Source organism: Patiria miniata, unplaced genomic scaffold, assembly GCF_015706575.1.
Source record: "Patiria miniata isolate m_02_andy unplaced genomic scaffold, ASM1570657v1 HiC_scaffold_5, whole genome shotgun sequence".
Lineage (NCBI taxonomy): Eukaryota > Metazoa > Echinodermata > Asteroidea > Valvatida > Asterinidae > Patiria > Patiria miniata.
Genome location: NW_024037072.1, coordinates 32,540,399 through 32,567,594, shown reverse-complemented (window position 1 = coordinate 32,567,594; position 27,196 = coordinate 32,540,399). Strand labels below are relative to the sequence as shown.

The 27,196-nt window shown below is 41.3% G+C and overlaps 1 protein-coding gene across 1 annotated transcript in view; it reads right to left on the bottom strand.

The window, feature by feature from the left end:
• Positions 1-269: 269 nt before the first annotated feature.
• The window catches only part of LOC119740704, a 74,735-nt gene continuing 47,808 nt past the window's right edge, over positions 270-27,196 (bottom strand). The window contains exons 25-33 of the mRNA XM_038216083.1: positions 26,732-26,816; positions 25,346-25,543; positions 23,027-23,164; positions 10,127-10,269; positions 8,340-8,463; positions 7,186-7,331; positions 5,422-5,542; positions 4,507-4,748; positions 270-681 (exon numbers count right to left, since the gene is read on the bottom strand). Of these exons, the coding sequence (XP_038072011.1) occupies positions 522-681; positions 4,507-4,748; positions 5,422-5,542; positions 7,186-7,331; positions 8,340-8,463; positions 10,127-10,269; positions 23,027-23,164; positions 25,346-25,543; positions 26,732-26,816 (1,357 nt within the window). The 3' untranslated portion in view covers positions 270-521. The remainder of the gene's footprint in view (positions 682-4,506; positions 4,749-5,421; positions 5,543-7,185; positions 7,332-8,339; positions 8,464-10,126; positions 10,270-23,026; positions 23,165-25,345; positions 25,544-26,731; positions 26,817-27,196) is intronic.

Here is a 27,196-nt window from a genome sequence, read left to right as displayed (position 1 = left end):
ATTCTGAAATCAAGTATTAACCCTAAAAGGGCCGGGCCAGGGGGGGGGGGGGTGGAATCTGCTACACATTGTGAAAACTGAATTTTCCCCTATACGTCGTGTACATAGTGCAGAATTACCATTCGTACATATGAATAATTAATAAGCCATAATTCCAGAACCCGTTGACCTATAGTAACGAAATTTCTTGGGTATGTTAATGATAAGTTGTTCCATGCATGTACCGAGTTTCATAATGTTTCATCACTCGATGACGGAGACCCCCCCCCCCCCCCCCCCAGAGAGATGGTCAAAATAACCCAGCCCTTTTAGGGTTAAGCTAAGTGGTCACTGTCTTTTTCGTTTAATTCCTGAGTACAGAAAAGTAATAAAGGTAAACCTTGTTGAAGACATGAACTTTCATATTAGACTCAACCACAGCACCACTTCTTTACTTTAGTACTAGACCATGACTTATCCCCCGAAAAAAAAGCCCTGAGATATGACAATAGTAATCCTCAGTACACATTGTCGTAGCATTATTACATGAAATCTTTCAGCTTGGTCATGACGGTTCTAATGGCCTGGATGGTTGGATGGTCCCTCTCCAGAAACAACTCGGACACACGCAGGGCTTCATTGAACTGGTACTTGGCACGTTGGTACATGTTGGAGGCCAGGAAATATAAACCCAGATTGTATCTAGAAAACAGGAGAAACCAATCGCTGTTGAGATGTTGGGACAATCACCATGAACCAGAAATGTCTGAAACGCTTTTGTTCCGGACAAAAGTCTGAAACGTGAACAATGGCGATTATATTTCAGACATTGAAATTGTTTGAAACGTGACCGAATGTCTGAAATATAATTGCCATTGTTCACGTTTCAGACTTTTGTCCGGAACAAAAGCGTTTCAGACAGACTTCTGAAATGTAAGTGCTATTAAATTTAATGGATTGCCATGTCACTGCCATGCCTCACCGCTCCTTCAACAATTACACTGGTTACCTGTTCAAAAATGCATCATTTATAAAACAGAAATGACTATGTACAAAGCGCAAAGTACATAACAGATTCACTAGACCTCAGCATACCTATAAACCAAAGTGGCCTTCGCTCAGAGCAAAACCTAAAAATAACACGCACATTCAAACACGCAGGTGACAAGGCTTTTTCTGTAGCAGGACCTGGAACTCACTCCCTCTCAATACACGTCACTGCAAATTTATCCACCAGTTCAAAAGTAAACTAAAATCATATTTTTTTTCAGATTAATGTTACTTCTATTGTTCATTCTTTTCTATGTTTCATTAGTTGTACTTTCTGGAGTTGTTCTTTGGTAGCGCATTGTGCAAATGTGCTTTGTAAAAGCTTGTATTAAATTTAGAATTGCTGCAATAGGGCGGCAGATTTCTCAAGTGTCGTCTCGATTTATTAGGACAAGGAATTTTACTGTTGCGACCCATCCAGATCGATTCTTCGTCGTCCAATTAGCCTAAAATAATACTGAATTTCATGGAAAAAGGATCGGGCAAACTCGGGTTAGGCGACAGTTTAGGTTTGCGTGCAAGGCAAGTCTACAGGAGTGTCGCCCCATTATAGCATTAATAAGAATTACGAGTATAACCTTTGAGAGACACTTAAGCGTCATAAGTTATACCTTTTGGAGACACATCGAATTAGGGAGACATTTCAATGTCTCCCTAATGCCACATCCCCTACTTTGAGGCAAAACTGCATCATCGCAAACAGGTTAGATCGATTGCTCGTGGTCCAAAAGTAAAAATACCAAAATTCGTGGGTACGATAAGGTAAAATTGGGGTTAAAGGTAATTGAAGTTGGGAAAAAAATATGTGCACAAGTCTATGGGAATGTCTCCCTAATACCCAATTTATCGGTAATTATTCTTCTTCTTCTTATTATTATTGTTATTGTTTTTATTCTATGTGCAAGTATTTCCCTCAACGGTGACAGAGACAGGCCGGTCACCATGTACGTGCATATCTGTGCCAAAATATGCCCTGAACTCACATAAAGACACTACACGGGCCAGTGCTGTGAGAGATTATTTGGTGTGCCACATAATGAAAAGTTTGGGGCCCAAACGCGCAAAAGATCACTGTGTGTGAGACAGCTCCACAGCTTGTCCAATTGACCTTGCGATTTGCATACCACACGCAACACGCTGGCCAGTACCACATAGGATCCTCCATTCTCAATAAAAGGTACATCGTGCACACTGAGGGACACGTCCTTCCGTATACACCACATACATCTAGCAAGCAGCCTTTGTGTAACTTTATTTGGCATTTCAACGATCCGTTAACATATATTTTGTCACAAACCACGAGTGTTCAAACACATAAAGTATGCATAAAATGACATTGTTAAATGAACAAGAAAAAAAAAACTGGACTAAGGTAAACAGGTTATAAAAATTCAGTGCCAACGGCAAGTTAGTGCATTAAGTAAAGCTTCGACAAGTCCATGAACATGTCACAAAAGTGAACATTGAGGCCTAAAAAATACACGTCAAAATTTGGTCATCATGTGCATGTAACATAGAGCTGTATAATACAGCTCTATGACATGTACACGTACATACTGCATGATAATCCAGGGCAAACATATGGTAATACCCCCCGAGTCAGTGGAACGGCCCAACACAACAATGCGGGCTTAGGTCACGTGCACTAACAAGACTGAACTCTGCAACAAATCCAGTCTTTGGGGGAACACTTTGACGAAAAAATGATCAGTGGTTTCTTAACCAATAAATTCGAGCTTTATATGAATGGAAAGAGAACTTCATCCTCTTTGCAAAACCGCTACCCCCAGTGTGCTCTGACATTGGGTTCTCGAGATACGTTGAGATAAACAACCGAAGGTCTCTCACAAACGGTCATTTTCTGTTCCGCTCCATAGACAATTGCCTCATCCCCCACATTTTCAAGAAAAAAATTATCAGTGGTTTTTCTGCTTTTCCAAGCCAGACATAGATAGACTTAAAGCCAGAAGAATGAATTTTCACAATCTGCAACCCCCATTTTTTTGCGACCGTCCGTTATTAAGATACAAGGAATTTAGTGTAGAAAATTGGGTCATCTTGTGGTCATTTCCCAGCTTGTGTGGACATTTCCGGTTGAGCAGATGCGTGCTACTCTTCATTATGAGGGCAGGCCAGCTAATAAAACACTGTTTTGTTCATCAAACTGAAAAGCAACAGGATGGTCAATGAAGAATATATAGGCAGTAAATGAATGCTGAAATTGGTAGCTGTAAGGTCAAACATGGACACCTGTACCTTATTGTATTACAATGTGTTGACTAACTGAAGAATCCATTAGACCATACAATTCTCTGGCAGTTTAGAGCACTACATGGATTAATAGGCAGGGCAGTTTGGGCCGGCACAGGGATAAATGGTTTAACAAAACTCCATTTTTAAGCCTTTGATGTCTGAAACAAATCAAATTTCCCCAACCTTTGGCATCATATATCAGGATCCAATAATCCTGATGGAGAACACATACCTTACATGTATGTTACGAATATGAAATTAACTGCCTTAAGTAAACATAATAATGGGCTGTGACATTCAGGCTGAGTGATTTCAGTCCCATTTCGGGGCTTGAAAAATCTTCTGAAGGCGAAGCCTGGGCCAAAGCCAAGATTTCAAAAACCTCTCAAGTTTGCCAATAGGGCTAAATGACTAGAGAGATAAAGTGCCATTCACAATGTGGCCTGCTGGGCACATCCATATTTATGTACAAACACGGATTAGTATGTATTAAAAACCAAGTCGTAAAGGAAAGCCAATATGCTCAAAACCGCAACGCACACTCAGTAAATGAGCGTTTCACCTCAATCTACGTATACAACTCACATGTGTGTGTATACGTAGATTTTTTGTTTCACATTAAGGAAACCGCATTTGTTGTTCTCTTGCATTACATTCAGAGCGAGCTTAACAGTGATATTCCATTTCGTATCATTAAGTTTGTTCTAGGATTATAATAATAACAATATAGCGCACGTATCTACCAACAATTAGGTACTCAAGGCACTGGAAATTATGTCTATTATTAAAGACAGGTAAATTAAGTTAAATGAGAAATATGAGACCCATTATGTAGCACCTTATAAGGGTTTACACGGTGCTGCGGCGCATATTGCAGCCACTGCCAGAAACACCGGAGCAAACCCCTTCTCTTAGCGATAAGTGTTACTGGGTTCTTCAACGTGCATTACACAACACACAGGGCTTTACGTCCCATCCAAAGGATGAAGCAATAATGGTAAAGTGCCTTGCTCAAGAGCACAAGCACCATGTTCCCACGGTCAGGATTCGAACCCGTTTACCAACGGCACACGAGTCGAACTCCATTACCATTGGGCCACAGCACCCCACATATAATAATGATAATGCATATTAATTCACGTCTGTGTCCAGGATGCGTTGGAGCACACTTTGCCAGAGAATGGGCAAGTACTCTAGATATTTAAAATAGCTCGGTCAGATTACCTGACAGTAGCCACATCCACGTGATCCTGCCCATAAGCCTCTATGAGGATCCCCAGCACAGCTTGGAAGACTTCTCCAGACATCTTGTCATTCATATCATCCAGGACTAGGCCGCAGTTATTCAGGATAGCAGCCACGCGGGGGTGGTTCAGCCCCACGTCACTCTGGGTCAGCTTGAGGTCCCAGAGATGGAGCACCATGGCGTTGTCTAGCTTGCTCTGGCTGTAGTACAGCTGGCCAATCTGGGCAGACAGGACAAAAAACACTTTGTGAATTTTGAACTAGTTTGCGAGTTTTTTCGGTGAAGGGCAAAACCAATGTTGAATTTACATCAACCCGACGCAAGTTCCTTTCTTATGAATAGCTCAGTACCCACTTTTTCTCTTTATTTTAAGAGAGTTTTGTGGCCCCTTTGTAAAAGAACGGGTCCAAGTGAATCAACCCAAATTGGCAAAGGCATGTTTGACTATTCGGTTTTGAAAGGAATTGTGCTCAATCATCTGTGACTGCAGGGTTGCAAGGAAGGTAGTCATGGAAAACTGATAATCTACTTCAAGATACAAGCACACTGTCAATGTTCACGTTAACAGATTACATAATTATTTGCCTTAATTAGGTGGATTTAGAGTAATGCACTATGATGTTGAAGCCAATTTTGGGCCGATACATTAGCCCACTATATGCAGAGTTTATTGTTGTGATGTGGGATATGGCATTTTTAACACCCGAGGGGGCAAAGGATTTTTACAGACTAGACACGTGGCCGTTCTCGACCAATAACTTTAAAGTATCCAAGCACACAATATATAACAAATATGTTTATTATACATTCTATATATTGCAACTGACGACATGTACTCCACCAATACCATGAATAAATAAAGTACAAAGAGTATAAAAACAAACGCCGCAAACCTGGCCGTTGATGGCAGCCACATAGTGATGTTTAGGTCCTAGTACATCGGTAGCCACTTCCTCAGCGCGTCTAAGGAAACGGATGGCCTCATCAGCTTTACCTTGCAAACTCAGCACAGACCTAAACAACAACATTGAATATATTCATTTCAACAGTCTCATGTCGAGACCAGGTGACAAGTTACTCAAATTAAGTGTCACAAAAGGCACAAGCCTAGAATTTAACTTTTCTACCCAATTACCCAGCAATTACCCACTCTCAGGTTTTAACTCAACCATTTTTAAACCAGACGTTTTACCATCAGATCAGACAACCATTGGAGGTTAAATTTCCCCACGATGCATGAACAACAACCAAATGAAACCTAAAAATATTGTATGCATGTTGAGATGACAAATGTTTACATTTTGTACTTATTTTACAATACCAATGTATATTTGCATTCATTTCTGTTGTGAAATCAATTTGCTTGAAGTGCATCAGTAACCATCATTTTGTTTAAAAACAAAACTGAAAGTAAATTCTAGATCGATCAATAGAATTCTTACCCCCAAAACAATTTCAGCAAATAACCCAAATCGTTTTACCAATTCTAACTCTTAAGATTGTATGTATAGCGCATTTGAAAAGAAAACTTTTACATTTGGTCGGAGCAAAAGAGCCAGATAAGTCTTGAATATCACCAATGTTCAAACTTTGATGCACTTTGAAAGCTTAAAAGGTGGACAGTATTCTTAAAATCTATCCCCTGTACTTAATTTCACAAAACTTTGCGCAACGGCGTAACTCCACTTGCACCACAATTTATTGTGCAAATTGCGCAACATTTCACACTGCGCAACATTTTAGAGACACATTTCACATAAGTTTCATAGTGTGTAAATCAGTGACTTGCACAACATATCATGGCGTAACTTGTGCAATCATTTCAGGTGGTGTAAGCTGTGGTATAGCGACTGAAAATGAGTTTTTTTACTGGCAAATCTTGATTATCGCAGAGCCTGTAATTGCACAACTTATATATAATAATAATAATAATAATCTGGGAGGCTAATCATTCTTACTGGCAGCTGGGATGCTGAATTGCGAAGGACGCGGCTACAACGTGGTCGGGCCGCTGGCACGTAAAGGCGCCCATGGCTGCCGGCCACATCGACCCATATATGACCACGGAGCACAGGATTCGAACCGTGGTCACCTTGGTGAGAGGCGAGCGCTTTACGCACAAGCCACCCATGCCACCCTTGATACAAGACAAAGCTCTGTGTTTGAAGTAAATGAATGGCTGTTTTACTTGTGACAGTATTTTTAGAGTTTCCGCATGCTTCCGAAGAAAGTCGGACGAAATTATTTTCTATGTTTTGTGAAATGCGCCACAATTTATTGTGTAAGTTGCGCAACATTTCACGCTGTGCATTTCATGAGCTGCGCAACATTTTAGTTGTGACATATTTCACAAAAGTTTCATAGTGCGCAAGTCAGCGACGTGTGCAGCATATTATGGCGTTACTTGCGCAATCATTAATTTTTGGTGACAGCCAATACTTTAAAATTGTAACTTAACATAACTTAACACTGGCTGATTTTTCAGTCAATGTTTCATTCAAAAGTGAATAACTTGTGTACTACTAGAAAAAAATAGCAATTTAAAAAAAAGTATTTATTTTTAAGTATCACAGGGAATGGAACCGCAAGTATGGTGAAATTGAAAACTTCGCTGAAAACACACATGACGGTCAATTATAATGTTGCATTTCACTCACCCCATGCCAAGTAGTGCCTTGACCAACTGCAGTTTCTGTTCTGGCGTCTTGATGACATTCTGCCTCTCCAAGGCTTCATGGAAGTGTCTACTCGCTCCATCGTGGTCTCCTAACTTGATGGAGACGGTCCCCAGAGATATCAGTACCTATCACATCAAACAGAAACTGTTGGATCAGTTTTGGTTTCGAGCGATTCAAAGTTCACCTTTTTCTTAATCAGCACTGTAAAAGAATGCTATTCATGTGTAAGCGAGGCTCCTGAATCATGATAACAGCAGGAATCACGCTGACGCCTTAAAGGTTTATGTGCAGAAGTTCAAATATTAAAAAAAAAAAAAATCATACCTGTTTAGGCTTCATTCCTTGCGTCCACTCATAAGGACTGGATAACTGTATCATTACACTTACCTTAATTATTCCATGCAAACATACACTCTGTGCCAAGTTGTCCTTTCAGTCAAACTCAATCAAGTGACTTTTTTCAACAGTTAAGAGCTCCCAGCCTACATAAAGCAGGATTGACTGGCTGTGACTGTTTATGCAACTTGATACACTATGCTTTGACTGTAGGTGCTTGATAAGACAGCTGTGCCACCAGCTTCTTGCTTTTGTCTGTTGACTGAATTTGACTAGTCAGAGTGCTTGCTTGAAATATGATCTGACTGTTTGTTACTAGCCTGTGTAAAATGCACGGCAGGGGAAGTGGTTGGAATATTTGACCGTCTGTGACTGTTTAAACAGTAGGAGGGATAATACCTCTACCTTCCTACATGTTTATTTGCCTTTTACAGTCCAGTAGTTCATAACAAATAAACAGAGCTACATCTCACCAAAAGACCTGCGATATGGTGGGCCCTTGTTAAGCTTCATGTGTTCAAGGGTGCCACCCGAAACTTTAAGGCTATTGAAGCGCAATGCCCAAACTAGGTTGCTATGCAGTGGTTCGACTGAGCAAAAGGGTTCGAGTACAATACTCTACACATCACATGTGCTTACTCTTTTCCAAAACTCTGAAAGAATTATGGTAAAAATCCTTTTTTGTGTGTGATACTTTTCAAAGCTACTGATAGACACAAAATGATTCAATGATTAAAGCTCGGCATCAAAAATGTCTGACTCAGACCCGGCATATTGTATGTCATTAGGGAACTCACATCCAAGACATCAGGGTGATTGCATCTGGTCTTGTACTCGTACTTGGTGTGATGATACACAATGGTAGCGTGGCTCCCCATGTACCGGGTCTCTAACTCTGACAGAAGTCGCTCGTTCAGGAGCCTGCACGGACATAAATTTGCAGTTTAAACACTCTCTCCCTCAACAAAAATAACAGATATGCTTGCTGCAGAGTTGTAGTCGAGCCCATCCCAAGACCGCGCCAAGTCCTCACAAGTCCATCATCAGACACCAAGTCTCATCAAGTCATTTATCATATGAACCATGACAAAAGCTTCCCTGTGTTATTTATCAAAGATCTATTCATAAAGCCCCTGTCACACTTGTCCAAATCTATAATTCCGTTCATAAACCGATCTGAAATATTATTAATTCGGACACGTTCGGAGAGAAATGTTAAAAAACTAGCCAGAAATGAAAATACACCGATCATAATCCGGTCTTATTCCGGATCTAATAAGTTTGCTATTCCGATTGCAATCCGTCTATATTCAGAACCTCTCCGATCATCACCCGACATGCCAAACTTTAAAAAATTCATTGATCCCAAGACTGTACCGCTTTCCGAACATTCCGTTTATATTCCGTTCGTCTCCGGTATTACATCGTGGTAATGCGGTATATCATCGGATAAAGTGACATCAAAGTCGGTGCGTCCGTTTTTTGATCGGCATTACAATGGTGTGGGTTCGGAATGAACTCTGAATACATACGGTTATCGATCGGAATCGGAGGCCTGTTCCGTACTCTTCCGTACCTATTCCGCATTGCAACGAATGGCAACGAATGAGTACAGTGTGTATTCCGTGCATTCCGTGCATATTCCGTGTGTATACCGGATACCGTCCGTATTTGAGGTTGCCGCGACAATTCGGAGAAATTATTAAACAGGTTCAATAATTTCTCCGAGTTCCTCAGTGCATCACCGAACGTACACGAGTATATAGCGTTGGAAAACCGAGGAAAACCGAGGGAAATCCGTTTGAGTTCAGTTCAGACCGATTAAACACCGAATCCACAATGTTTTACTCGGAACATGAACGGAGTGACGATTCGGACAAGTGTGACAGGGGCTTAAGATGGAATTTGTGTCAGGTGATGTAATTTCAATATTAGATTTTGGCCCTTCACCAACAAATAAACACTGTGTACTCAGTGTTTTACCTCCCGAGTGAAAGTTGGAAAAAATCACTCGGGTGGGACTCGAACCCACGACCTCCTGCCTTCTAGTGCATGACCACTCGACCACCGAGCTCACTGGGATTGGTTGGCTAGTTCGAATGTGATATAGCAGCGGGTACCGCAATGAAATTATTCATAAGATGGAATTTGCTTCAGGGTGATGTAAATTCAAAATTACGTTTTTCCCTTCATCGACATATAAACATTAATATACTCAGTGTGTCACCTCCCGAGTGAAAAGCAGGAGGTCGTGGGTTCAAGTCCCACCCGACTGATTTTTTTCCACTGTTCAACTTTCAACTGTTCAAATAATGCTTAGAAACAGAAAGTTAACACGAAAAATGCCCCTGCTCCCGAGTGAAAAGCAGGAGGTCGTGGGTTCAAGTCCCACCTGACTGATTTTTTTCCACTGTTCAACTTTCAACTGTTCAAATAATGCTTAGAAACAGAAAGTTAAACACGAAAAATGCCCCTGCACGTTTCCATATTTTTCATATTGGTATAAAGGCACATCTTGGCACTAGGGTCTTTAAAGAGTACAATATCTATGATGACAACATTTCTGTGAGAATTCTTGTTATACCTAGCCCCCTTGAGTAGCCCAAGCTGTGTGAAGAATCCCGCCATCGATCGGATCAGTCCGTCCTTCAGCCGAGACTTCTCCCATTCCTCGGAGCGAGCTAAGACACCGAGGTAGGAATGCTCCACCTCCTCATAACCACCGAGCTGTCAAGAAAATTCAAAAGACATCTTTAGGTAACTTTGGAAGGTTTAAGTGTTTGAGATTAAACAATTGCAGATGCACTGAGCGTAAAGTAACCAACACCTGTTCAGATTGACATTGTAGAGTCGCGCCAAACTTAAGAAGTTGCAAGTCCAAAACTAAAGACAACTTCTTTTAGAACTTAAAGCATGACTGCTCTTATCTGATCTAATACTGCTTAGCGGAAGTTGATTATAAGCAGGACAAGTTCTTATCAGAACTAAGTTCTTATCAGAACTAAATGTCTACTGAGTGACATTAGTTATTACCACATGGTGTACTGCAAACCGAAATGATACTTACATGTATACAGTTGTGTTATCCCTGTGCTATTTTCAAGTTCCATCCTGAAAAATAGATTCCTATAGATGCTATTTTTCTAGCAATACAAAAGTTATTCGCTTTTGAGTGAGACATTGACCGAATACAAAATCCGCCCATGTTTAGTTTGGAATTATTACTTTACAATTTCAAATTATTGGCTGCCAGACAATAATTCCATTCTCGAAGCGTAGGCTGGTTCCCGCCCCACAATCAGTAAAGATAATGTACGGACCGAGGACCAGTCTGCTCGCAAAATGGATTTTCTTTTCAGAGGGTTGAAGACGTCCAAAAAAGGGGTTTTTGGTTGGAATGTTAAATATAATCATTGAAAATTCATTAATAGAAAAAAATCAAATTAGTTGAAGAACACTACTTTAAATGAATTCAGAGCGACCCAAAGTCGAACCAAATTGAGTTTGGTTTCAGGTTGGAGAACTTAAACTTTACTTGTGCGTGCACATGCAAGCGTGCGTCCATTGCATGGGAGCTCCCCAACGCAGTTTGTACATGTAGGCCTTTTGCATGATTGTGTTTTGGACCGGATTTATTGCTTAACCACTTCGCGCTGGGATTATTTTTGCCAAAAACTTCGATTTTTGCAAAATGCAAAATTTTCTAGCCAACTTCTGATACACACCCAAACGCCACAAATACTGATTCGCAAGAGTCATTTCAACACTATTTGTACGATATTTCTCGCCGAAACCTCACGTTTCAATGAACTGGAGCATATAAATTGAACAACAATAGGCCGTGCACAACGGCCATTAAAGATCAACACATGGTCCGACTCCACAGACTTCACAGACTTTGTGTGTGTGTGTATATACAAAAGGCACGAGGGATTAGCATGTTTAGACGTCACACGGAGGCAAGTCGAGGCAATCTTGACGTCTGTGTATAAAAACAGCCAGTGCGCATTATCATGTCCTCCGATTCCATAGGGATTCCCTTGGGGAACTAACCAATCGGGCATTTCTTTATGTGCAACCTCTATGACAGAACACAGCGAAAAAAACATTAAAAACGGGCCCTTTTTTCGCATCTGACGCCACCACTACATTTTTCGACAGATTATACCTTAGTTCTTACTACAGTATGACCCTAACAATATACTCTATCAGAAAATGACAGAAAAACTGAATAAAACACTGATTTTCTCTCCCAAAATGATGTTAAACACTGCATTTTTACTCAAAAATCTCCCCGTTTTGTGTGTAAACCACGCGTTCAGCCGAGAACTGGTACATTAATATCATCACAACGTTAAATAGCGCCACCTGGGAGCTTAGATCTCTCGAGTCATTTTTCTTCGTCTCTCCAGCTTTCCAACAATATAACCCTTATTGTGATTGGTTGAGGTTTAGGCTCGCATGTATTCATTTACAAAAGAATTGTTCATCTAAACTCCAATAAAATTTGCCGTTGCTCATGGCTCAGCGTGTAGGGTCTGCTTATTGAGTGCTTTCGATTACTTCCCCTGCACTTACTCGTGCAAGCGCGACAGCATTCGATTTACCTCTCACGTGACTTCTCGCGCTTACTCGAGCCTGGCCCAAGTAACCGACTCGACGAGCCGGTTACTTGGGTAAGTATCCCATAAGAGCCGCCATATATTTCACAGAGACCGTCAGCAGTAAACACAGCAAGGAGCACGCTCACCTCCGAGGAAAAAGTTGCTTACATTAGTGACGTTACAATTAGAAATCTCCAATCATGTGCAATCATTAGTCACATCCACGCCATGAAATACAATAATGCAGGTTGATACAAAATGTTGCTATAGTTATTACAACTTTTCTCCTAAACGTCATGAAATTTGCTCCTGATCTGTGGCAGATCTACAGGGGTGGAAGGTGGGAGAGGGGGGGACCCCTGTGAATGGTTTGTGACATCGAAGTTGTTTTAAATTCACAATCACATTCGCCTAAATTATGAACCAGCCATTTAGGGGTTTTGCATCTTTATCCTATTTTATACTTCAGAGTTAATTCTTAGGGCAGAGTTAATTCTTAGGGCTTAGGTCTATGGTGATGATATCAATATTTGTTTTGGTTTTTTGGCTGCATTGCAGAGCTGAAGTAGGAAGCTACCCTCAGATTTAGTTTGAAATGCTTTTGTGTTTAATTAATGATTTCAAATTCAACCTATCAAATAATTATATGCACACACAAACTTTATAAGATACATGTAAGCTAAAAGCATAGAGCTATAATTACTAGAGCGCTAACTCCTCGTTCTTGCGTGCGGAGACGCTTTGAAGCCGTCGTGGGTGCAGACATTTTGAATTCATGTGCGTGTTTGTAGAACATAATGAAATTAGATGGATTGAATTTTGAAAGTGTACTCTACATGTAACGGGCAAGTAGAACATACGCAAACAACTTAAGCGCATCATGACTGTTAAAAAAACGTCACGGCAAAAAGCATCTGCAGCGAATACGCGCACGCGTTGCGCTGTTTGCATAGAGCAAAATGACACGCTCATTAGCTGATCGTGCGTTTCGGTTTTGGGCGTATCGACTTCCATAACGCACCAGTAAGGAATACAAACACAGATATGCAAATATAGCCGTACAAAAGCCGTACAAAATTTCTAGTTCTCCATAGGTTTGTGTACAAACATGGATGCACCCATCAGGCATTACTTTGTACATCGAGTTAGCGCTCTAGTAATTTAATATAGCTCTATGACTGAAAGACTGTACATAGACAACCAGCATTAGTGTGCTAGTGGACATACACAGGAAACTGCTGGAAAGAATGCTAACTGAAACATTCCTTCACAATACTATAGGCCATTCATTAAGCAAGAATGTTAGTTTAAAATACCATTTTAACAGTTCCAGCACTAAAAACTCACAAGTCTACTCCATATATTACCATGGAAACACAATTCTGCTCAATTGAATTCAGGGAATGTAATTGATTCAAACATGTTGGTCTTACATGTATGTATGTATTCAGAGTTTCCTAGGGATAAAATCTGCTGCTTCAGGTGTTGATGTTTGTCATCGTCTTTCAATTGAAGAAAATGTACGTCCTTATCACATCATTCACTATCACAATTTGTCAAAGGATTGGAGCCATCAGAATGACTGATAATTAGTATATTTGCACCAACAACAAAATGAAATTCCAGATACATGTTGCTTGGCGATCAGAGAGGAAATATGTATAGAAATATAATAGTGATAATGAATTGAAGACACTGTTATACCCAAGCGATACCAGATTGAGGTTATATGCTATTGAGTAAAATGTGATGTAAGGCCAAAAAAAAAAAAGTCTCCGGTTTCTGGTATGCACGCGCGTCGCCGTAGACATGCCCGTCGGCAAAATGAAAAGGTTTTTTTTCAATACAAGATGATGTCTCAAAACCTCCAAACTCACTGGTTTGACTGGAATCCTGCTGCTGCACAATTTTAACGTGTTTTTAGATGGTCGAGAATAAGCTTTATGTGGCCTCTCTGGACTCCCATATATTTGCACTAAGTTTAGTCGGGCACCATTTGCAGTCATCAGCCGACATTTGAAGCCAAAAAAAAAAAAAACAGGTTAAAAAAAAAAAAAAAAAACGCGTCCCCGCACCACTTTTGGGGCAAGTTCCATACCAGAAACCGGAGACTTTTTTTTTTTAGCCTAATACAAATGCACCGACTGTTTTTGAATGTATCAATACCCAAATGCACACTAATAATATGAAACATTTACAAAGTATGTTTTACATACAGGTACAACTACTCGCAAATATACATTGTATTGTACAAGCTCATGTCAAGCTAGATTTAAATGAAGAAAAGTTCAATGGGAAGATCTAGGGTGGAGTTTAATTTGTAGGAAATGCTTCATGACATTAGTCATTTCTCGTGAGCATTTTAAAATTGAACAGAGAAATTGACTGGAGCGGGGTTCGAACCTGCAATGTCGGGAGGTTGCAGGTTCAAATAGGTCACCAGTCAATTCTTTGTTATTAAAGGTATAGTCCATCATTTGCAATTGTGCATTTTGTTTGTTTGAAACTACAAAAGTGCTCAAGATCTAAAGAAGGGTACTGAACAACTGACCTGATGAAGTTTCAGCTCAGTTTCAGCTGTATATTCCGAGAAAAACAGCATTCTAGGATCTCGATTTCAAATCAAAAGTTGCTGAACCGTGTTTTGAATTGGGCCTGAGTTCAGCGTCCGAGACACGTTCTCACTGAGCTGATTGCAGCTATGCGACATGTCGCACACTGATCCAATGAATTATAGCAACCGCACCCGCATGTGCGTCGTGCAAATGCTGGCGCGTGCTTCGCCGAATAACAAAACGAACTACTAATTTGAATTTCCTACGGTGCGTCTTAAGAAGCACTGTTGGAAAGGCCTTCTTTTGTTGATTTCTTCAAAATGACAGCTTGCCAGAAAGAATCATTTCACAGGGAGTTTAGTCCCCTTACTTTCTTTCAACCAAGTATGTTTTTCAACAATAATGACGCCAGTTACTTTTCGGATAGCTGCAAATGATGGACTCTAGCTTTAAAGTTATTATAATGCTACTATGTCAGTTTCCCTTTGGAGCTTATTTGAACATTCTTTTGAACATAATAGTTTCCAAAGTCCCTTATTACACCACCATATTCTTTACTGTAATGGCTTAAACTCTCAACCCCAAATTGTCTGCAATCTCTTTGTTTTGAACAGAGTATCTGAAACAAACATGTTACTGCCCATTCGTGGACAGATCTGAAATTCTACAAATCGTTCTTAAATTTCAGGCTTTTTAGGTCACATTGTTACAACTCAGCTTTTAACAAATAAATCACTGTTTTTGTTTTGTTTTTGGTTTTTTGGTGTTTTTTTTACTTTCCTTGAGCAAATGTTGCAGCTGTTGCCCATCATACGGCTAAAAATGTGACTCTGTCTTTTGAAATAAGATTGCATCTGGGCCATCATTTTGGAGCTGTGCCTGTTGCCATACTGGATATCTTTAAAGGCTTATTACATAACAAGCCCCAATATACCGGTATCTGAAATTTGCACATCATGATTTTTGTTCTGCAAAATGTTGAGAGACATTCTTGTATATATCTTATTGTTCCACTTTTGATGTCGGCTCTCGGTGAGTTGCTTGAAATTCAGTCTGTTCTTTTCTATCAACAACATGTCTCATCAACAATGCCAACAGCAGCAACATCAGCGAGAGAGCGTGCCTGTTGGGTTGGTTCATGGTGAGTGTCTTGCAGTTCAATCTGCTCTGTTGCATCAACGTGCATGCCATCTGTGGCAACAGCAGCAACAGCGGCAAAGGAGCGCTTCTCATGAGTTTGTCCACTGTGAATTTCCTGCAATTTAACCTGTTCTGTTTCATCAACAATGCCAACAACAGCAACATCAGCCAGAGAGCATGTCTGTAGAGCTGGTTTGTGGTGACCGTCTTGCAGTCCGCTCTGATCTAATGCATCAAGAATGACAACACTGGCAACAGCAGCAGGAGAGTGACCATCTTGATTTGGTTTACTGTGAATTTCCTGCAATTCAATCTGCTCTTCTGGCTCCTGTTGGGGGTTCCGGCTTCGCTTGGAACAGCTGAAGTGGTGATGGCAGCAGCAACAGCAGCAACAGCAGCAACAGCAGCAACAGCAACAACAGCGTTTAGGATCGAGGCAGGAAAAGGCCTCCACTAAAGCTGCCCGGTAGTCAGCATTGACGCCACTGTATACCAGAGGGTCCACTGAAGAACTCAGCAAAAACAAAATTGTCCCAACAAGTTCTACATAGAGCAGTGAATGCCTAGCTTTGATTTCATGCAAAGCAGAGAGGCTAGACCATGTTATTTTTAATGCCATTGTAACCTCGATTATGAACACAATGTTAAGGATGAAAAACACAGCAGTGTTTACCACAATCATGGCAATTACCCGGCGCAGTTTTTGGTGTTGATCTTTCAATGTAATTTTTTCTGGTTGTCTTCGAAGTTTCTTGACAATACAAGCATATAGGAAGGCATTGATGAAAAGACCAGCTGTAAAAATGAAAATGGCCAGAATGCTAGAAATGGTTACTCCAATCTTTCCTCCCCAATGGGTCGTCACGGTCACTCCAATTCCTAAGATTGCTGCAAGCACCCACAGTACTGCCACTTTCTTGGCAGCGCGACTTTTGCTGGCTACCATTCTAAATGTCAGTGGATGGTGCACAGCAGAGAATCTCTCAATGGCCAAAGCTGTGACGATGAAGTAGGATGACAAGTTGGCTGAGTTGCCAAGAGAATGTAGAAGGACAAAACGCACTCCACTTGCACGAGTCCATGTTGCAGAAATGATTTGGAATATGAGAAACAGGCTGTCTGCCACTGCTAAATTGCCCAAGTAGACATTAATGACAGAGCGCATGGATTTGATGCGCCCAACGACGTACAGGAAAATTGCATTCACCAACAGGCCAATAGGCACCATATACTTCACACATTCAATTACAATGGCATTAATATTATCGAGGTGCCTGTAAAAATCTGTCTCAGCCTGAGCCAACTCTTTCTCTGTGGTATCAGCTACATTTTGTGTGGTACAAATATTGCACAGGGCATCAGTAAGTCCACTGTCGGTCGTTGCCATAACTGACAATTGAATGAAAACAACTCTGTGTACATGAAGTTACTGATGATCAAACTCCTCCTTTTCATTTGGAAAAGATAGATAACAGCAAATGTGCGTGAGGATATGTGCCCATGTTGTGCCTATGCATATTATTAAAATACAATCGTAAGGAAACTGGAACTGAAATCTTATCCAACAGCAGATTGCAAAACTTGGAGAAACCTTGAAATAGTGTTTGGTCATGTATACATGTCACTTTCATAATTGCCTAGGAAACTACAAGTACTGTTCTGGGAATTTTCCCGGCATTTCCCGTTCTTTAGATAGCAAAAAGATCACAAAAGACAAAGTCACTAAATTTTACACAGATTATAAATCGTGACATTTCATCAGGCCATCCCATCTCACAAATAGACCATATTTTGTAGGAGGAAGATGGCTGGCACCGTCGTCAGCTCAGGGCATTGCCACCAGGGGACAATTTCACAGAGCTGCTAAGCACACAAATTTGCTTAGCACCAAAAAGTCTGGCTTATAAAAGCAGGTTACCAGCCAAAACTCCGCGTGATGTACATGTAAATTGCTTGTGATTGGTATTCAGCTGTTGTTTACTTATCATGAAAATCACATGGAGTTTTGGATGGTAACCTGCTTTTATAAGCCAGACAATGTGCTAAGCACAACAATGTGCTTAGCAGCTCCGTGAAATTGGCCCAGGCCCTACCAACCCCCCCCTCCCCCCCCCCCCCCCCCCCCACTAATATGCATGCACTTGGTTTTTATTTCACCTTGTCATTTCCTATATGGCCTATCAGTTCTTAATTAATTGAGTGCATTAAAAAGGCCTACAAGTCCTCTCTCAATAAGTAATCACACGTCATCCAATTCAAGTCACAAACTGTTCAAGTAAAATGTTACAAAGGCATTCATTTGTTTTTGCATGTCACATACTTTGAACTGACTTATTATGTATGTGTACCGGTATGGGACTAGACATTTCATGGACACTGATGCTTATTTTTAAAAGTACTTCAGAACCAAACGAGAAAAACGAATGAGAGTGTGGATAAAATTGACAGTTTGTGGCTCTCTTTTTACAAACATGTCAAACAGAATACCAACTGTAACCCTTTCCTGATGAAATGTGTGTCAGATGATCTCTCTGACTGTTTAGTCTTCATTAACATTTCTCTCCAAGTCATATTGCATTGCATGAACTTTACTTTGACCAAGGCCTTTAAAAAAAGGATGAGGAACAAATCCAAGTTCCAACTTTTCAAGGACAATTGCCTGAAGAATCAGTTTCAGAATGAGAATTGTTGGAATAACACAACATGTTTCCTTGTTTCTGTTCTCAAGCCCTACTTCGTGTAAAATCAAGTGAAATTGAAACTCATTATGTGGCATCCACTTTTATTGACAGATTGTCTTTCCCAGCACAGCTGGCACATCCAATCCACTGATTGTTGATGTATGCCTTTAGTTTAACGGCATGCAAAAGTGAAAATTGGGCCTAATTAAAAATGTGGGAATCAAAGGGTTTTGCTAGTGGCTAACGATTAGGGTCAATCTTATTACAGTTGCAACCCTCCCTGCCAGAAAACCAAAGCAATGAACACACCACATCACTTTTACATTTTTTAGTTATAGAAAAAAAAACAGAAAGAAGGAACTACAATATCCAATCACTTATACCAATTTAATTTCTGAAACTTTCCCCAAGATTTATTTCACTTTCATTGCTTGTGTGCATTTGTACTGACAAGCTTGGAAAAAGTGGGGTTTTGGTCTCTAATGGCAAATACCGGTATTTAAGGTATCAATGGAAAGCTAATGGACCATGGTTTAAATGAACCCACTTTTTCATTTTTCAAAATCACCACCTTCACATACTAACTCATTATTTTGGGGGTACCTTTTTATAGACACTGTTGTTTGGGATGGTCTAAAGAACAAGTTCAATATGGTAAAATTCTGTGGCCTCTTATATTCTGCTCCACGCGCACCTAACCAAACGTGCCTGTGGCCAGGATATTAAAACAAGTTCACACATTCAGTCAAGCCATGTTTCCACATCGAGGTAAACAACGCAGAGAGCAACACAAACAAGACCCAATAGACGACAGGTTCAACTTCGCCGACAGTTATGCGCACTCTCTGCGCAGTCTGCATAAGCTTAAAGTCGATATGGAAACGTAGGCTTTACACAAAAGACAATAGGGGCCTACAAATGTAATTAGGTGACTATAAATATGAGTGAATATAAGGCATGCCATGCCTAAAAAAAATGATGAGAAGAAAAAAGAGCCTACATGTATGTAATCAGAGTCTTCTTTGTTTCTGATGTGGGGGGGGGGTCAGTAAAAATTGTTCCAGTCTTTGGGTAAATACGAAAACAATTTTTAAGTCCTCCATTTATGCACAAAGAAGATTTTGGAGTAGTTCATTACAATCTTCAGTCTAGTGCATGCTAAATTGAACAACTGAGAATGAGTCATTGTTGTTATCAGTATTATAATTCATTAAAAAATAAAATACCATTCTTTTCTTAAAAGTTAGCGACCTTCAGCATCTCCCAAAGATAGATATGACAGTTTTTGAAAATCAAAAATTAATGTGGCCTGACGTTGCGAACTTAGCAAGTTCTTCTTCAGAGGCTAAAACAGAAATGACAGAGGTACATACATTAACATGGGGGTGCACACAAACATGCAGGGATGAAAGAAGAAACACAAAAGGAGGATTAGGTAAGAAAGGTGTGGAAAGATGCAGGGCAGGGTGGATGAGAGAACAAAGAAACAAAGGGAGATGGCAAACCACAAGGGGTCTGGTATGAACAGGGGAGGGACCATAAAGGGGAAGGATCAAAGGTCACAGGGAGTGGGAACGGACAAAAGAGTGTGGGAGTGAAGGGGGATTATGCGGGGGGGGGGGGGGGAACAGTATGGAGGTGGAAAGGGATGAAAGATGGGGAAAGATGGGGAAACACAAACAATGAAGACCAGGTGGATTATCTGTAACAGAAGACAATGGAGGAAGAAAAATATTAATCATTTCCAAGTTGGATGTTGAGACCATGTGGTTGAATAGTTCGAAGACGATTCATCCACACTTTCTCTCTGCTGAGGCGAACTGAGTCCTTGCGATGGCCAAGAGATTCAATGCCCTGCAAAATCATATCAGAAATGGAGTGGTTAGGCAGGTTGAAGTGATGACCAACAGGGGTGTCTAGTTTCTTGGTGTTGACCGTTGACCGGTGGGCATAGAAACGCTTCTTGAGCGTATTCTTAGTCTCACCTACATACTGCACTCCACAGACCCTGCAAGAAATAAGATATATGACATTAGGGGTGTTACAAGTGATGTTACCAATGGTTCTGTGGGTAGTGACAGAAGAGTGGCCAGAAAAGGAGTCAGACTCCTGGATATGAATCTGGCAGACAACACATCTGGAACTGCACTTGAAAGTACCATGCTGGGTGGGAGGGGATGCATCTAAGATGGGACTTCAGCTCGAACAATCAAGTCCCTTAGATTTCGAGGACGCCTGTAAGCCAATGTGGGGCTGTTGGGGATGGCGCGGGCAAGGCGATCTGAAGTATGGAGGATATGATGATTGTCATTAGTGATTTTGCGAAGGGGAGGGAGATTGGGGTGAAACGTGGTAACCAAGGGAATCATGGGTTTGGCCATGGCATCAGGGGCCTTTCCCGTGAGAGCTAGATTTCTGGGGATAGCTTTAGCTCTGGCAATGGCACGATGAACTTGGCGAGAGCTGTGACCCCTGGCCACCAAGTTGTTCCTCAGTATCTGTGTATGGCGGGAGAAATCGGAATCATTAGAACAAATTCTTCTGAGTCTGAGTGCCTGGCTAAACGCTATGCCAGTTTTGCAGTGCCTGGGGTGACAGCTGGAGGAGTGGAGGTACTGGTGGGTGTCTGTGGGTTTGGAATACAGGTCAGTGGTTAGTGAGTTGCCTTGCTTGCGGACGGTGACATCCAGAAAGTGGGTTTGGTGAGCCGAGAACTCCGATGTGAATTTGATGGTTCTGTGGAAGGAATTGATGTGGTTAGTGAAGGTCAAGAGACTGTCCTCATCGCTGGTCCAGATGAAAAAAACATCATCAATATATCTCCACCAGATCCAAGGGCGACATGGGGCCGAGGCAAGAATGCGTTCTTCGAGGTCACCCATGAAGAGGCAAGCCATGGATGGGGCCATGCGAGTGCCCATTGCAGTGCCGTGTACCTGTAGATAGTGTTCACCAAGGAAGGAAAAATTGTTCTTCGTTAGTATAAGTCTCATGAGGGTGCCAACATCACTGATGGGAGGAGTCGTGTGTCCTGCCTTGGCCAGAGCCAAGGAGCAAGCACGAACACCCTCCTCATGGGGGATGTTGGTGTACAGAGATGAGACGTCGAAAGTCCCAATGATGGCCGTGCTGGGAATCTGGTCCTTGATTCCTTCAAGCTTGCGTAGGAAGTCTGGGGTGTCGTGAATGTATGACGAAATCTGTGGGACAAGGGGTTTGAGAAAACTGTCAATGAACAGGGAGATGCGTTCCGTGAGTTTTTGAAAATGGTACAAAGCACAGGGAAAGTCACTTATCCACATTATGAATTCGTAGAATGCCATTACAGCACAGCTGTCACATAGGTTTGCCAACAACGGTAGCGACATGTGAGAGCGCCATGCAGGGTTTTTAACTTTTACCAGAAATGTTTAACCATCTAGCAGAAAATTGTGGCAACCTCAAGTACTTTTTCAGATTGACTAATGGTTGTGCACTTTCTATTGCTGCATCACTATCTTAAAGGGAATGTACATCATTGGCTTTTGCTGTAATTTTCAGAAATGAACTATTTGAGGGGTTAGTATAATATATTAAATTTTGTTACACTGACATGTTCGAAGTTTTTTGTTCGACAATGCTTGAAAAACCAAGACAAACAAAAATGTTCAAGTAGTCTGGTTCCCTGACTCCACTAAAGATAAAATGGATCAATTTCCAGATGCCGGAAAATTGTAAGGTAAGGGAACAAGTCTAGCTGGCCTACACCCGTTCATGAATATGTAACCAATAGCAAACAAAATTTGAACTGAATAAAAAATGGTAAATTTGGAGCAGTACTTGCAAATAGTTAGGTTTTTCCAACGGTGGTCGGCCCACCACCGCTGGAAACGTATACAAAAATACCATTTTCTTGAAAATGACTCCACACCAGGTGCCATAATTTTACAGGATGCTTTAAACTGTCATTTACCAACATCCTAGTAAGGTATTTCTTAAAAACTTGGTAGTTTTATTTTTCGATGTTTGCAAATGTTGTATATTCCCTTTAAGCAAATTTAAGTCCCCGTGAAAGCAAATTTAAGTCCCCGTGAAATGGATGTGGGTCTGTTGGCAAAAAATCAAGCAACTAGCAGTAGCTACCGGTAGGCTGCTGTGCATTGCAAGAACTCCATAAATCACTTTACTCTCACATGGGGAAGACACAAAACATTACTACTAAACTGCTGAGAGCTTATAGTTTCTTTTCTTTTTTTGTGCACGGGCGGATCCAGAACCCCATTTTGGGAGGGGGCCAAACAAATTTTGTTCCCCAAAAAGTGGGTCAAAAAAATTAAGGGCCGTAGATTTTTTTTGGATTCCACATGCTCTGTGGTGTACCAGGGGGAATCTGAGACAATTTCTGACCACATTAACCAAACTTTTTGGAGGAAAAACAGAGGTGTATGCAGTGGCTGCCTGTTTTGCGAGTCACTTTAAACATCTTCCGTTGTTTTTGTGTCCATGCATTATTTTTGAAGCTTACCAGTTGCCAGGACTTGATGAGCTGGAAAGTGCCTTCCTCCGTGCTCATCAGACGCTCAAAGACAGCCACGTTAAGGATGGTAGCCCGAAGACGTTTGAACTCCTTGGCTTGGGCTAGGAGGTAGGGTACCTCTTCCACCTTGTGAGCAAGCATTGATGATGATGGTTAAGCATGCAGATTTATGCATGCAGAACTAAAAAAAACCATGTAGCTGTTTTTTGATAACAAACTAATAATTGGTTTTTAATATCTAATCATACAGTTCATGCACATTAGGGAATAAAAGTGTGATAGATACTAGAGCAGTTATAAACATGTGGTTAAAACTGTGTATGTACATCATATTAGTGATCATATCAATAGCTTTTTTAAATAAGGGAATAAATGTGTGCTCCGGAGGTTTTTATCACTCGTTTAATACCACTTAGAGTCTGGGTGCTGATAATTACCCGAGCCGGAGGCGAGGGTAATTATCAGCACCCAGACTCTAAGTGGTATTAAACAGAGTGATAAATACCGACCGAGCACATATTTATTCCCATTCATAAATACCTTATCCGTAAAAAAATATCAAATAATTCGTTCAAAAAATTACGATTTTTTTCAACAAGTTCACTTCATGCTTTTTGAAACATCCCTCTAGCAAAATAATGGAGTGTTCAGCTGGCGAGTAAGATGTAAACAACCCTTTTATGGAGATTGACGCACGCGTAACATGTTCTGCGCGATGTCACGCAGAACGCACCTGGGGCATTGCGTTTTGAATTTAGAACTATAAAATTATGACTCGCTTGTAGTGTTGCGCATGCCTACGTGAGGATTGTGAACGTTCAACCAATGAAACGGTAAGAGGCACTGGATTTTTAGGAGTTCACATTTTATTGTGACACTGGAAAAGTGTTTAAGACCAGCTAGCCATGTCTTTATCATCCGTTTAAGACCAGCCACGTGATGGGCTCTCGACCAATAGGAATAGCTAAACTGTCTGAGGTATTTATGAATGGCAGTTCAAGACCATCCACATGATCCTCTCAATGTTAATAATATTCAACATTTCCGCCTCCATACTTATTCGCAGTTAGAGCCACATGAAAGCGATCCGAAACAGTCCACACGCATCCCTGGTATTATGTACATTAAAGATATAGTCCATCATTGTAATTTGTACATTTTGTTCGTTTGAAGCAACAAAAGTGTTCAAAATCTAATGAAGGATACTGAACAACTAACCTGATGAAGTTTCAGTTCAGCTTCAGCTGTATATTCCGAGAAAAACAGCATTCTAGGATCTCAATTTCAAATCAAAAGTTGCTGAATCATGTTTTGAATTGTTTTGAATTGCAGCTATACGCGATGTCGCGCACTGATCCGACGAATTATAGCAACCGCGCGCGCCTGGGAGTCGTGCCAATGCTTGCGCGCTGCGCCGAATAACAAAACGAACTACTAATTTTAATTTTGCTACGGTGCGTCTTAAGACGCACCGTTGGAAAGGACTTCTTTCGTTGATTACTTCAAAATGATAGCTTGCCAGAAAGATTAATTTCACAGGGAGTTTAGTCTACTTACTATCTTTCAACCAAGTATGTTTTTCAACAATAATACACCAGTTACTTTTTCGGATGGCTGCAAATGATGGACTGTAGCTTTAAATAAGGAAGAGAGTGCGTGAAGGCACCGTTGCTAGGCAAAATGCACCCTCTCATGGTCAGGCACAGAGCTCATAACGAACAACCCAGGGCCGGATTAAGCCTTCTGTAGGCCCTAGGCACCAGTGTCCCGTAGGCCCTACTCCCTCCCTAGGCACGCACCAGCACCTATTTCATATAGGCTGGAGCCTCGCATTCCATGTTGATACTGAGCAAGCCAGGCCAAACTGGTAGCTCTAACAATCTGACAGCATGTGCTTCATCAGAACGACAAACTCTTCACTGAAATTATATATGTGCATGTACATGCAGTTACATCAGCGTCAGTTGGTGAAATCGGGAATTCAGAGAGACGCTAAAACTTTTCCTGTGTAGGTGCGTGTGTGGGTGCTGTGATATTTTCGTAGGCCCTCAAATTTTTCGTAGGCCCCAAATTTTGTGGTAGGCCCTAGGCATGGTGCCTACTGTGCCTATTGGATAATCAGGCCCTGGAGCTACCACCTTAACAACAATCTTGTGTGGACCCATTGTGTTCATTATGGTGAAGTTTAAATGAATAGCCAAGTGCTTCTTCTTGCATTGCTCAGTGTTGCAGTCAAAACCAAACACAAATGCTTAGCGTCACTTATCTGGAAAGTACGATGACAAACAAAATTCTTTCTAGACTCACGTATCGGTCGTCGATATCCTGAGTGTTGAACCAGTTGGCCAGGGCCAGGAATGCCTCCCGTTTGAGCTCCGGGGTGGACAGGTACTTGCGTTCCACGGCCTGCCGCAGATGATCGTGGAAGAAGTTGAGGATGCCGTTGCGGTTGACTAGATTCTCCTCCAGGGATAGGTAGAAAGGAGACCAGATTTTGCTGGGGACCTGCAAACACCAACAGTATTAGGTTGGGTACTAGATTTCAATCATTTAAATACTCTAATGGGGCCGGGGGACAGAGTACATCGCCCGCAATACTTGTTTTCCAATATCATCATCACAATTTTTGTTATTTTTTTTTTTTGCACCCTGCCAATATGAGTTTGACGCAAATTTCCTTTTTCTTTTCTTGTTTTTGTTGCCTCTGAAGAAGATCTTGATAACCAATTAACGTCGGATGACGTGTAGACATGCAAAGGTTTTGTTGCAGTCGAAACAGATGATGGACAAACACGCAGCGAGTACATCGCGCCGTACACACGGCCGGCCCGGCGCAGTATCAGTGTGCATTGCTGCACTGTGTACGGCCTATCCCACGTGGCCGAAAATTCTGCAGGACTGCAGAAACACGCTACGATGTTTCTCCACAGGTTCGAGTTTTGCAATCTCGTCATTTCAATGGAAAATACATACACAGAAAATAAAGATCACGTTCTGTGAATTAATTTGCAGAAATCCTCTTTTTCCATCGATGGTTGTTTGGTATTTTTACTATTTTTACGATCCAACTTCGGCCGATTATGCACCGAAAACGAACCTGTGAGTACTTGCAGTAGTCACTGGTTCCGGTCCTTCATCATAGCATTGATTCTGTTAGCACGCGAAGGGTACCAGTGTACCATGCTGCACTCGTCTGCACTCGTCTGCATACCTTACCAGCGCAACACGTGCATCTCAAGTACTGACACAGGAACTAAACCTACATAACCACAACCTCGGCCCTGAGCGAAAAATCACATAATCGCATTAATTGCAACGCATGGTCTTCAACTTCGTTCTCACATTGGGTGTTCAATATGTGCGTGCGGCATGCATACAACGAAGTTTATGTCTGTAAGTAAATTTCGGATATTTCGGCAAGCAAAACTCATTATGAATAAATAATTAGCACATTCTACCCCCCTATTTTCTCAACGGATTCACACGATTCACGTTGGTGGACTTTTGAGGCCCACTGAAAAAAACGGATTTCCGGAAAAAAACGGAGAAAATCACATCCCTGCCACTTGAACTAACACCTGGCTAAAAATGAGCTGCAAGTATTTCAGGACCTCAAATTTTGATTGACGCTTGCCTTCACGTTCATGTGAATTCATGCCATTCTTTGACCCAGTTAAACATTTTGCTACCAACCTGCAGAATCTCCAGCAATTCTTGCTCACTTAGACCACGGTGGGAACACCAGAGGGCGGTAGTTGCATCCCGAACAAGCCCAGGTCTAGAAAATCATAGGAGAAAGCGATCGCTCATTAGATGCCAAATATTGATCAAGACTGAGATACTGAACTGGGACTCGGGTGTGAGACTGGGCTATCACTTACCAATAACTTATCAACCATTTGTATTTCTGTTTTGACTGAGATTTTCTTTCCGTTAATTTTATTTTATTGTGTGGTTAAAGGGAAGATACAACATTTGCAAACATCACAAAACGAAATGATCGAATTATCGTGACGTACCTTACTGGATTGTTAGGGAATGACAGTCTAAAACATTCTGTAAAATCGTGGCTCCTGGTTTGCTGTCATTTTCAAGAAAAATGGGATTTTTCCAACGCTGGTCGGCCGACCAGCGTTGGAAAAAACTGGCTTTTTTCAA